The sequence below is a fragment of the Puccinia triticina genome, chromosome 6A (assembly GCF_026914185.1).
Source record: "Puccinia triticina chromosome 6A, complete sequence".
Classification (NCBI taxonomy): domain Eukaryota; kingdom Fungi; phylum Basidiomycota; class Pucciniomycetes; order Pucciniales; family Pucciniaceae; genus Puccinia; species Puccinia triticina.
Window position 1 is genome coordinate 7,007,729 of NC_070563.1, and position 12,900 is coordinate 7,020,628.

The following is a 12,900-nucleotide window of genomic DNA, read 5'->3' on the forward strand; positions in this document are numbered from 1 at the left end:
CACACTAGCCTCTCCCACTCGGAAACTGGCACCCATTGCATCTCATATTTGGGTGTTTTAGGAGAGGGATGGTGGGCAGTTATCTATGGTTTCTTATTGTTTTTTTTTGTTTCCTGCTTTGCAATTTGTCACTTGCAAAATTTTATATGGCTCGTAAAATTCTGGTTTCCTTTGGCCTGATGAGAATTTTGCAACCGTTGTGAGGACAAAGATGTATCCCTTGTAAGTGAAGCCTTGTGAATTTGAAGCTTTTTAGCCCCACGAGCTTTTTTGCAAGGCTTATTCATTACGAGGGAGATCCTTGTAAGAGAATCACTTGTGAAATTACATTTCAGTCCCTTTGACAAAAAAATTGCAAGGTATCTTTTACAGTGCTTGTTTCACGATGGTGGAAAATATGGGAGGAGGCGTGGAAAATTATGAATGCCTCCCGGCTTGTCGTAATTTCACAATGGATGCAGTTTACAAGGCTTATGCCTTGTAAAAAAAGGGTTGTAAAATTCTACCCCCCCATAAAGAAAGTGAGCGGACTGACAAGCTCAAATTCTGACAGGAAGATCCCTGACCCAACTGCCATTCTTTTTTGAAACTGCTGGATGTAAAGTTAGCAGTAGACTACTGCCTTGCCCTCGAGTCAACCAGGTCCACCCTACTCGTTGGGGAAATTCTTGTGCATAAATATGTATGACCTTGCTGTACCGTGTGGCATGCGTATCACCACACTCCTGCCCGTTTTTTTTATTTGGACCATGTGGTTGAGTTGGCGTGCATACAAAGCCAAGAAAGACATCTCCGCTACGGCGGTGGCGTTCTGAGAACATCGCCCATATCGTTGGGGAGCTCAAGCCGATTGTATCTCGAACATACCCAACAGACGATTTTGGACATTGAAAGACCTGAAGAAAAAGAAAGAGTGTCTGTCTGTCAAAGAAGAAGAGGAGAGCAGGATCAAGGATGCCGGCCAACCTATTCTCGGTCCCGATTTTCCTGATATGCTTCCGAGAAGTGCTGGAGGCCGCAATTATTCTCTCGGTCCTGCTGGCCTTGATCGAGCAGATTGTCCGGCCCAACGATCACTCGCCGACGGCCACCAAGGACCAACTGTCGATCGAGACCCCTCGTCTGCCTCGTCTCGAAGATCATCTGAACGAATCTCACTTGGAGCTCGAAAGTCTCGCCAGTCAGGAGGAAGCTGCGCATCCCGCCGGAATCATCAAGGATCATGAAGACTACCGAGAAAAAATTATCAAGCGGATGAGAGTACAGGTAAATAGTAACTTTTGTTTTATAAGAAACCCAGTTTCCTTCTCTTTTATTTCATTTTTTTTTTCTTTCTTTGCTGCTCCATCTAAGCTGAATCCCTCATGAATATATAGGTATTCTCAGGAACATTTGTCGGCTTGTTCCTCTCCATGTGCATTGGTGCTGGATTCCTGGCGGTTTACTACACGAAGTTTACAGACATTTACGGAAACGCCGAGGAGCTATGGGGTAAGTGAAGGGAATGAGTTGCTCCAACGTGTTTAAAAAGAGTGAGCTGAGCCTGATGAGGTAAACGTGCCCTTGCTACATATCTTCCAGAGGGAATCTTCTCTCTCATCGCGTCCGCCATGATATTTGTTATGGGCATCACGATGATGCGAATCGACCGATCTAAAATCAAATGGCGCATCAAACTCTCCAAAGCATTCGAGCAAGAGAATATGATCGATGCGGACGGCAAGAGTCCCAAAGTGCTCCCGAGGTTTCGGAAGCTGATGTCCATGCTACGAGTTGGCGGGAAACGGACGAATTCAGCCGACTCGACAAGCAGCAGATACATCTTGTTCTTCCTGCCCGCATTAACCGTTCTTCGGGAGGGACTTGAAGCAGTAGTCTTCATTGGCGGCGTAAGTTAAATCCGAAAAAAAGGCTGTATTATGTTTCTTGTGAAGGACTGTCGACCGATGATATTGAACAGGTCTCCCTTGGCCAACCAGCAACATCGATCCCGATCGCAGCCGTGACCGGAATCCTTCTAGGACTCGTGATCGGATATGCGATCTACAACTCGTCCGCCAGGCTGAATCTGAGCCTCTTTCTGACAATCTCGACCATCGCATTGCTGTATGTGGGCGCAGGTTTGATTACCAAAGCAGCCTGGTATTTCAAGATGTACAGTTTTATCCGCATGTCAGTCCCCTCTCGTCCCCCCCCCCCCCCCCCCCCCCCTCCCTGGAATCCTTTGCAAGCAGGCATTTATATCTCAAGATTGATATTGTTCAGGGTCGGGGGTGATGCGGCAGAAGCTGGCGATGGACCTGGCTCATTTCCAGTGGATGGATACATCTGGCATCTAGATTATGGTGGGCTTATAAACCTCCTCGAGATACATCCGAGCCTAGCAACAACTAACATCTTTGAATGGCTCTCGCGGCGATCTTTGCAATTGATCAGGAAACCCTGAAAATAAATTGGCTGCAGGCGGATGGATGATTTTCGCCGGAGTTTTTGGTACGTGCTCGAATTGATTTTTTCCCGTTCATCTCAGTTAAGGACATGTGTTGAGGATTGACTATCCGTTTGTCTGTCTTGCGTGTAGGTTGGAACAACACTGGGAGCATCTTAACAGTGATGATCTATATTAGCTTCTGGTTGATTGCCTCGGCGACACTGATCTTTATGAAGTGGCACGAGGGTCGCTGTACCATCTTCAACTTCAGCTCCTCCGCGCGAAAGAAGAGGCTTGCACGATTGAATGATAATGGGAAAGACGTCCAGCAGAAAATGTGATCTCCAATGAATGACTGCAGATACATATATCTTTCGACTAATCATTGCAACTTCTTTTACTTATCAAATAAGTTTTCTATTCGAGAGATCACCAATCTTACTCCTTGCCCTTAAACAACCATTGGAAACAACTTCAGATTGACTATTGTATCTATCATTGAAGACTTGTGCAGACTTTTTCCTTACAGCCCAGCCACTCTAAAGCAACAAGCTTGCACCTTGAATATGTGAATATAACCTCAAGACCCTTCATGCACTATCTCCAATGCAAATCATTCTACCTCACATGTGCCTCTGAAGATATATTGAGTGATTGTACAAAAAAACTGCAAAGGCCGTGAAAAAGCTTGACTCAATGGAAAATCACTCAAGATATCTTCAGAGGCAGGGTAGAATGATTTGCATTGGAGATAGTGCATGAAGGGTTTTGAGGTTATATTCACATATTCAAGGGTGTCACACACACCAGGGCTTGCATTGACCCATAGCACACAAACTATACCTCTGAACTGGCGCACCAATGGGCCCCTACGGCAAAGAAAGATGTGTGAAATGATGCATACATTACATGTGAATAAACCGAGCACGACCAATACATATGTACATTGAGCCAGAGATAACAGTAACACAGAAAATGTTCCAGTTTTCTCAGAGAGAGAGATAGAGAGAGAGAGAATATCCTAAACTGGTGATGATCAGCTTGATGGGTGATGGATGAAGGAATAGCAAAAGCGCTTATCAAAGACAGGCGTCGCCGTTCTTGGTGTTATACATGATTTCGAAGATTCGTTTGGAAGTCACTTTGCCGATCTTCCTGTTAGAATTGACCGCAGTGACCGCATTTGACTTCTACGAGCAGGACAACCACACGCCCAAGAAAAAGAAAGAAAAAAAAATCCCCCGTCACGAGACAGATCGATGAAAAAACGGGGAGAGGAGAGAAGAAAGAGAGATAGAGTTGGGGATGCTAACCGAACAGCCGACCAACATGTCCTCGGCCCACTGTACGCCATGCTTCTGGATCCCTTGTTCCCACGCCTGATACAAGCACTTCAGAGTCGGGAACTTAGCGACGATTCCTTTGGCCTCGTTCTCGGTCACCCGGGTCAAGCTGCTCAGCATCTTGATGTACGTGTCCTCGTAGTTTGTCCCCTTCGTCCCCGATACTTCCAATCTTAGTGCCGACTTCAACTCTTGCTTCCTCGATCTGGATCATACGCAAAAATGGCACGCAAAAAAAAACGTTGAGCAGATTGAGCTCATGGGGCAAATGATGATGGTGGGATGGTGGGATAGACACTTACTTGTAAGGTCTCACGCCAATCTCCATCGTCATCTCCCAGAGCCAGTTGGCGAACTCGTTCTTCTCTTCGACACGAATGACGAAAGCCTTCGTGACGAGCTTCATGACCTCCAACTCCTTCAAGATCTTGTCCCGACTGTTTCGGGGAAGAGCTGACCCGCTTTTGCTCTTAGTCTTGGGGGCACAGGGGGGCGGCTCGTTCCGCTGTGCGGCCAGTCTTTCCCGGGCTTCGTTCGTGATCATCGCATCCTCGTTCCTCCGCTCTGCTCTGAGGATCGTCTCTAAGCCTGAAATCACAATAAACAGCTATTGATCATGGACATATATCAGTACATGGATGCTGAGCATCAGAAACACCCAAGCATATTGGGGACGACCCGACCTGGTCTTGGGGGTAATGAGATTTGATCACTTGGGCCTTCTTCATCAACTGGTCGGTTCCCGAAGCAATAACCTCATCGACCTCCTTGCCGGTCCAAACGACCAGGACGGTGGGCTCGGAAGTCTCCTTACTCTGGCCCACGCCGAGGGGGATAAAGATCCCGCGCTCCTCGTCCCATTCCTTGGTGGCCGTCCGGACCCATCTGACCACGCCTTGCAGCTCGCTGCTCTCGTCATCAATCTCGCCCGGGGGGTTCATCACACACCCTTCGGTGGACGCGATTCGCTGCTCCAACACTTCACAGGCTTTCGCAAACGGATGCAGCTTCGATTTCTTCAGCGACTTGGGCACCCACATCCGTACTTCAGCCACCGTTTCTTTCCGGTTCAGTGTCAGTTTGTTCGCCTCTCGCTGGAGTCGATTGTCGAGTTTTTCTTTCTCCTTGGCCGCCTTTTAAGAGTAACAGAGAGAGAGAGAGAAAGAAACCAACTCAGACCTTGGATAGGAGAATACAAGGATCGGGAAAAGGTACAAGCATACCTTTTTAGCCTCCCGGAGCAGTCGAGCCTGCGCGGCTTGAGCCTGCTTCTCGGTTCGATTAGTAGTGGCTTTGCTGATGGGTGCGGAAGTTGGAGGAGGGCTTGGATGACTAGAGGATTGTCTACTGGGTAATGGATTGGGAGGCGAAGGATTACGATTGCCACCGAAGTTGAAATCTTCCAAGTCTGGCAATAGGGGGCTGGAGCCCAGCTCGATAATCGCGGACCTCTTGTCTGGGGGCGGAGAGCTTGGGCGAGACTTGTTCGTTTCTTGCCGATCTTTGACACGCGGGTTGCGCGTGGGGGGCAGGGGTAGAGGGTCTGGAAGTGCTGGAGATGGCGAACGGCGCGGAAGGTGGGGAAGCTCCGGAGAGGAGGGCAGTGGGCTGGACGAGTGTGAAGAAGGAGGGCCTTTGGGGCGGGTGGAGGCTGATTGGAGGTTTCGTTTAGTGCTTCTTTCGCAGTCCTCGTCTGAATCCGCATGGGAGCTGGGGTCGCTGTTGATAGTTTTCTCTGCTGGTCGTTTCAAGGTCTTTGGAAGCGGCAGGGGGCTGAGTGATGGCAGCTTCTCTTGGACAGGCCGTCTCGGTTTCCAGCTGGTTTTTTTTGTCGCTTGAGCTGGCTGGGAAGGCACGATCTCGATGTCTGAATCCGAGTCCATCCTTCTAGCAAGGTCACCGTATCCGGGGAGAATCACGCTGGTGGCGAGTTTTTTTCTGTTATCCTGTGCGACCAGAGAAGGACGACCTGGGCAGAGACGGTGTTTGAAGCGAAGGTGACTTGTGAAGTCGTAGTTGCGGAGAGACCCGCCCCAGGCTTCGCCGGGCAAGGGCAGGCGCCGGGCGGCCGGGGCACGTCGCGGCAAAAGTGAGGAAAATGGCAGCACAATCAACAGCTGATGCTGGCCATCCCTCGACGAAAGGAAAAGCTCATTCGGTGGCCATACCGTCCACATCCACTCAAAAAAACCTTCGGTGGAAGGACACGCAGTTGCAGCCAAGCAAAACATCTCATCAAATGATGATTTGAAAAGAAAATACATATACACAAATTGTATGCTAAGGGGATTGGATGTGTGTATCTGCTACATTTGCTCTTCTTTATGTTTTCATTTTTTTTTCATTTTTGACACGACTTCTGTATCCGCAAAAGTGAGAACGAGGGGGGGAAATGCTGCATCTTTTTTCAAGAATTGGGGAATCTCTGTAGGAGATACATGGCCCCTCAAGGAGCAATGTGCCAATCCAGCGCGTCGGCGAACTTGGGCAACTGTTGAGCAATCTGCTCCACGTCCTTATCTCCTCTGCCAGATAAACACTAGAGAGTGGGAGGAAGGAAGACAATCAGCAGCTGATCTCCACGCTTCAGATGGGCCATCAACACAACCGTACCATGACGATATTGGCATCCTTTCCGAGTTCTCTAGCCACCTCGGCGGTGCTCCAGATAGCATGAGCGGTTTCGAGAGCCGGGATGATCCCTTCGTACTGGACGCACAACCGGAATCCTTTCAAGGCCTCGAGGTCGGTCGCCACCCGGTACTCGGCCCGCCCGGCGTCCTTCAAGAACGAGTGTTCCGGGCCGACGCCGGGGTAATCGAGCCCGGCGGAGATCGAATGCGTCTCCGCGATCTGCCCGCTCGGGCTCTGTAGAATGTAGGTCAGCACCCCGTGGAGCACTCCCTTCGTCCCCTTGGCCAACGTCGCCGAGTGCCGATCGGTGTCCGTCCCACTTCCTCCCGCTTCTACCCCGATCATCCGCACGCTTTTCTCATTGATAAACGGGTGGAAAGTACTGCTCGCAGAAAATAAAAAGCCTGCTCAGAATCAATCGTGCCTTCCTTCTAACCCCAGAAAAACCAACTCACCCGATAGCATTGCTGCCACCACCCACACAGGCAATCACGGCATCTGGCAATTTGCCGATTTCAGCTAGGAGCTGTTCCTTGATCTCTCGTCCGATCACGCTTTGGAAGTCCCGGACAATCGTAGGGAATGGATGAGGGCCGATGGCCGAGCCTACGAGATAATGTGTTGTGGCAACATTCGTCACCCAGTCACGCATGGCCTCGTCTAGAAAAAGAAGAGCCATTTTCAATCAGCTTTTTTCTACGGAAAAAAAAATTCCATGATCATGGGGGAAAAAAACACTCAACTGATAGCATCTTTCAGGGTCTGACTGCCACTGGTCACCGCGACTACCTGAGCGCCGAGCATTTTCATTCGGAAGACGTTCAAAGATTGGCGACGGGCATCCTCAGCACCCATATAAACGACACATTCCATCCCGAACCTTGCACAGACAGTAGCGGTGGCGACGCCATGCTGCCCGGCGCCAGTCTCGGCGATGATCCGAGTCTTGCCCAGTCGACGAGCCAGAAGGATCTGCCCGACCGCATTGTTGATCTTGTGGGAGCCAGTGTGGTTGAGATCCTCGCGCTTGAACCAGATCTTGGCTCCCCCGACATGCTCGGTCAGTCGCTCTGCGAAATACAACCCCGAGGGACGGTTCATGTATCCGTAGTAGCTCTTGAACTCGGCCTGGAACTTCGGGTCGGCCATCGCCTCGCGGTGACAGGTCTCCAATTCGAGCAAGCAGTCGACCAGGGCTTCGGGGACGTATTGGCCACCGAACTCGCCAAAGCGATAAGGCAAACTGTTGTCAGGAGTCGGTTGTTTGGAGGTCCCGTTTGTCGTTGGGTGGGCGTGGCCATTGGTCATGAGTGTCGAGAGCTGTGAGACAAGACCATTGATTGCATTCTTCACCGGGGCCTTGCGTGGACGACCCGCTTTGCCTCCACACAAGCCTTCACAGAATTGCTGGACAGCCTTGACGGCACCTTCACCTTGGTTAAGTTTCAGAACCTCGATGATTTTGGATCCTACGACCACTCCATCTGCGAGCCCTCCGACGTGGTCAAAGTGATCTGCCGTTGAGATACCGAAGCCGACTGCCAGTGGGATCGAGTTGTCGGTACCGGCATGAGAGAATTTTCGGATCCGAGAAATAAGATCGGGCAGTGAGGTTGCGACCTTTTCACTTGTACCTGTAGTACCCAGCTAGTAGTCACATTGAGAAGAAATTGCTTGGTGAGATACGTAAAACTCGTAAGAAACCAGCGTAAAAAATACTTACCTTTGAGACTACATACATAAATGAATCCGCTATCGAGCTCAAGAAACCGATTCGAGAGTCAGTCGTTGTTGGTGCGATGAGAGGTACATAGCTCAAGCTGTTGTTGTCAGGGAGGTCAGTGAAGTGAGGTATGTTTTTTTTTTCTTTTTCTTTATAAAGCCCAGTTGAAAACGAACCCGGCACCGGTACACAGGGTTCGGAACTTGACGGCCTCTTCGGGCGGTAGATCGACGACAATGAATCCGTTGGCGCCGGCTTGTTTAGCATCGGCAATCGAGGCCTGTTCTCCATGAGCCATGAGAGGGTTGTAGTAACCTGAGAAATTCCGTTCAGTACGTACGATAAGCAGGATATGTACAGCCGAGACCAAGAAGACACTGACCCATTAAGATGACTGGGGCTTTCAATCCCTGCGATCTGGCTTCGGAAACGAATTTCAAACATCTTCGGTAATCGACATTGTGACTAAGGGCGACCTGTAGTGAAAAGGGAACGGATGGATACGAAATGATGAGAATTGGGGCGTTGGGGGAGGGAGAGAGGTGACGGACATTATTAGACTCTTGGATGGCGGGTCCGTCGGCCAAAGGGTCGGTGAACGGCACGCCCAATTCGATGATGTCGGCCCCGCCGGCTTCCATGGCCAGCATCAACGGGACCGTCGCCTCGGGGTTAGGATAGCCTGGGCAAGAAGCCAGCAGTCAGTCGGCGATCTTGGATGCCCCGATCGAGCGAGATGAGAGGGGGAGGCTAGCGTACCGGCAGTGATGAAGGTGACAAAGACCGGGAGGTCTCTGGCCGCCTTCTCTGTGAAGACATTCCGGAGCTGGACTGCCATGGTGGGATATGGGTTGGGTGTGTGCGTGTGTGTGGTTGGTTCTGGAGTGGGTATCGAGGTCGTGGTGGGCGGGGGATGGTCGATGGGCGAGGGTGTTTTATACAGCCTCAGCCTGCCGTGGCCATCGACACAGCAAACCCCCATCTGGCATCGCCCATCGGGCAAACGCAGAACGCTTCTGGGCTGGAGATATTTGAGGGCAAGCTTGAAGACTCGTCTGAGAGGACTCGGCACGCTTCATCACCACCCCAAGAGAGAGACAGACGAACCTCGTTTGAAAGGATGGGCACTGACAACACATGGCGACTGGATAGGAAATATACAAGCTCAACATGAGGGGTTGGCCGCGGAAAGCTAAATATCATTTCTCAAGGATCCACACAGCCTTCAACAGAAAATTGATCTGCATCCAACGCATGCTTTTCCAGGTGCATAGCCACTTCTACCCATTTGTGACCAACTATCCCTGATTCTTAATGTATCCCAAGAATAAGGAAACTCTATCTTCAAAGTTCAGGTGAAAAGGATACAAGCCAAACAGGAAAGTGACAAAGACTTAGTAGGGCAATCTGCATCCATCCCAAAGTCAAGAACAGAGGCAGAATCAGATCGTCATCATTCTTTGTTATAACCTGCGCATATTCTTTATCTATTTCCACAGTCTCTGGCTTTTAAAGGTCAACTAAAAAAAAACATACACCAAACAGCAGGATGGCGTGGGTTTTTTTTATTCATGGTAGAAGAGGGTGATCTTACAAAGCACACAGCCTGACGAGGCGAGAACGAAGCCACTATTCAAACAACTTTATACGTAGAATGTGAGGGTGATCTCAGTAAAACAAAGATGCTCGGCTGGGGTGAGGGAGGGCCGGATTAGAATCATTTCCGAGGAGGAGGCGGAGGGGGAGGCAAGAGCGGGGGGACGAGGGCGTCAGCGGCAGCCGAGCCGGAGGATTTCTTGGTTGTCGATGAGGCAGACCGGCCGCCCCCGAAGGAGATCGAGATCGTTTGGCCCTCCTTCAGCGAGAAGTCCCGCTTCGGACCGCTGGGAATGTGCGGCGACGGTCCTTGATCCACTTCCTCCCGCTTACTGGTGCTTCGTTGTCGCCTTTTTGTTTCAGAATGGGGATCATATGATCAGCTTCCTGATTATTGCATAGGTTGCTTCTATTGTCATACATGGCTCAAAGGGAAAGAGAAAAAAAAAACTGAACTTGGTCCAATCCTGAAGAGCCACATTGAAATCAAAACTGTCGGAGCGTTCGGGGAAGCCCATCCCAAGAAAAGCCCGCTGACCGGTCGAGGCATCTTCGACCCTAACCACGTAATAGCGCGAGGAATCCAGGACGGGTTCGACGGATTTCCCGTCGAGCGTATAGGGACAGTTCGCGAACAACTCGCCTATTAATGTATTCATGTGCGGTTATGTCCGTTTCAAGGCGTCAAAATCTGGCGGGCGATGAAGAGCCGTAGAAAAGAGAGAAGAGAAAGTGCTGAAAACTGACCGGTATCCGCATCCTCCAACCGAATAAAACATTTAGTAGAATTGGAAGGGTCGTTCTCGGAACCTCTCTCAAGGATCCTGAGTCTGCCTTTCCAAAGAAAGGCCTCCATGTCGCCCCATTCCGCGGCCTTATAGCCTGCAGAGGATGTCCTGGAACGCCACCAAACAAAGCAGAACATTCAGCAGCACATCTCGCAGCTCGCCCTCCCCCCCCCCCCCATTGCCCCGGTAGCAGCAGATCTGTACGTACCGTGGGGGTAATCGGTAGACGTAACACTCTCGCGCAATCCAGAGAACCGATTCGAATTCATCATCCGCTGCATTCATCATTTTATAGAAATTATCTCCTGTCTATCTCACTTTACAAACAAAATCCACGATCAAGAGACAGATCAGGTATTAGTAACATCACTGTCTGGGCATCCACGTACATATACTTGATTAGTGTTGGCCTGCGATGGTTGGTGCTCACGTCGTATGTAGTCCTCTTTTCGGAGTAAATATTCAAGTCGAAGGCTGGAAGTTATCAAGTTAGTAGCTGGGGTTGTCCCGAACTTAACACAAGTCCCTCCCTCACGCCTACGCTCGGGGGGGCCCGAAGGGCCCGCCTCCCGAAGGGAGGGACTTGCACCTCAAGTCAGCTTACGAGGGGGAGAGCTACCGGCCAAATGGCTGGGGAGTGATCTCATCCCACTATATCCCCCATTAGCCTTCAGATAACCATTGGGCCCTTGGCACCATTAGAAGCGCAAGGCTTTGTGCATACCTCACACCACTTGAAACTTCTGAATAGCTCCATCCCCTCGCAAGAATCATCCTGTAAAGAAAATACCGTTGTAAACAATCCGACCTTTTCAGGACCGGATATCCCAGCAGATATCCCTGGTGCAAGTACATAATATACCTTGCACTGAGTAACAATTCAGAAACCAGAGACTATCATTTTAAAGATGACATCTGGCCCCATGTAAGTCACCGAACCGTGAGAGGGTGCGTGAACCAATGATCCAACCGGTTCGCCAGCTGCCGGGCAAAATGCTGGGACATCGCTGACTAGCAATCACAAGCAACTGCTTATTTCAAGGCAAATCACCCCCAAAAAAGTATGAAAAAATGCCTGAGAAACAAGTCTACAAAATGTTCTCCTCAGAATTCCATGAAAGGTGGTTGCTTGTGTTTAATGAGCTGTTTATTCCAAAAAAGAAGAAATTCATGTAAATTTCTCAAAATGCTCAGGCCACGCGGCCAACTTTGGGGGTAAGCCTCTCCTACGGAGAGTCCCTTCGGGACCCCCGTTCGAGAGGCTTTGTTAAGCTCGGGGTTGTCCCCGCTCGCCAGTGCCGCCGCGATCTGTGATTCTGGCTGTGAACCCCTGGTAACCCACCTATCACGACCCAACGTGGCCCAGTGCATCCAAGACAACGGTAATGTTATTTACAAAAAAAAGGACAAATGTCTTTTTCTTTCTTGGTTGAGAGCAGCGAATTCAACAAAGTGTCTTGGAAAAACATATCTGGTTGTCAACTCAACAAACCGACAAACCATCACCAGGAAAAAATTCATGTCAACTGGGGGCAGGTGACATGAAGGAACACAGGCTGAGACTCTGCCACAATTTCAGCATGACTCTGTGCAACATTTTGTTTTACTCATTTGCGCACCGGTGAGTAAGATTGAGTCAGCTCATCCACCAACATTGCTGAACTCCTGAGCTCAAAAGTTGGAGTTCAGACTTTTGTTCAGCTTCAGTTGCAAGGATATGTATTTACACCTTGAGACGGATCTCTCTTGACTATGGCCATTGTGTGGCTGGCCATTGCCATTGACACCACTCAATGGCCCGTACATACTGGCCATCCAGTGGGGCTTTGCTTGATGGCCGGTACACATCACCACCATCCAGTGATCCAGGGAGGCTTGCCTCTGCTCATGAATGGCCCATATTGAGCAGGGGCTTGCCTCTGCTCAATGGCACATATCAAGCAGGGGCTTGCCTCTGCTCGATGGACCATATTGAGCAGGGACTTGCCTCTGCTCAATGGCCCATATCAAGCAGGGGCTTGCCTCTGCTTGAGAGAAATAAAGGAACTGGAAGATTCATTCCATGTGATTTAGTGATGGCCTATACACACCGGCCATCAAGCAGGGGCTTCCCTCTGCTTGATGGCCCATACACACCGGACATTGAGCAGGGGTTTCCCTCTGCTCAATGGCCCATATCAAGCAGGGGCTTGCCTCTGCTCAATGGCCCATATCAAGCAGGGGCTTGCCTCTGCTCAATGGCCTATACACACCGGCCATTGAGCAGGGGCTTCCCTCTGCTTGATGGCCCATACACACCGGCCATTGAGCAGGGGCTTCCCCCTGCTCAATGGCCCATACACACCGGCCATCAAGCAGGGGCTTGCCCCTGCTCAATGACCCATA

The 12,900-nt window shown here is 50.2% G+C and overlaps 3 protein-coding genes across 3 annotated transcripts; 1 reads left to right on the forward strand and 2 right to left on the reverse strand.

Moving 5' to 3' along the window:
* Positions 1-954: 954 nt before the first annotated feature.
* Positions 955-2,772, forward strand: PtA15_6A805 (uncharacterized protein; the record flags this gene model as incomplete). The annotated part of the gene is made up of 7 exons (XM_053170548.1): positions 955-1,266; positions 1,377-1,491; positions 1,582-1,889; positions 1,961-2,172; positions 2,266-2,345; positions 2,437-2,493; positions 2,582-2,772. 7 exons carry the CDS (start codon positions 955-957, stop codon positions 2,770-2,772), a joined length of 1,275 nt encoding a protein of 424 aa, XP_053021728.1.
* A 738-nt stretch (positions 2,773-3,510) lies between these two features.
* PtA15_6A806 (uncharacterized protein) lies at positions 3,511-6,038 on the reverse strand (the record flags this gene model as incomplete). Its single annotated transcript, XM_053170549.1, has 5 exons — positions 3,511-3,621; positions 3,745-3,979; positions 4,077-4,381; positions 4,458-4,907; positions 4,998-6,038. The coding sequence occupies 5 exons, from the start codon at positions 6,036-6,038 to the stop codon at positions 3,511-3,513; spliced, it is 2,142 nt and encodes a 713-aa protein (XP_053021729.1).
* Positions 6,039-6,220: 182 nt separating this feature from the next.
* On the reverse strand, positions 6,221-10,803 carry PtA15_6A807 (uncharacterized protein; the record flags this gene model as incomplete). The annotated part of the gene is made up of 13 exons (XM_053170550.1): positions 6,221-6,313; positions 6,388-6,790; positions 6,864-7,068; positions 7,152-8,055; positions 8,132-8,228; positions 8,308-8,446; positions 8,514-8,607; positions 8,683-8,813; positions 8,891-9,204; positions 9,949-10,077; positions 10,184-10,370; positions 10,475-10,623; positions 10,724-10,803. 13 exons carry the CDS (start codon positions 10,801-10,803, stop codon positions 6,221-6,223), a joined length of 2,925 nt encoding a protein of 974 aa, XP_053021730.1.
* Positions 10,804-12,900: the final 2,097 nt, after the last annotated feature.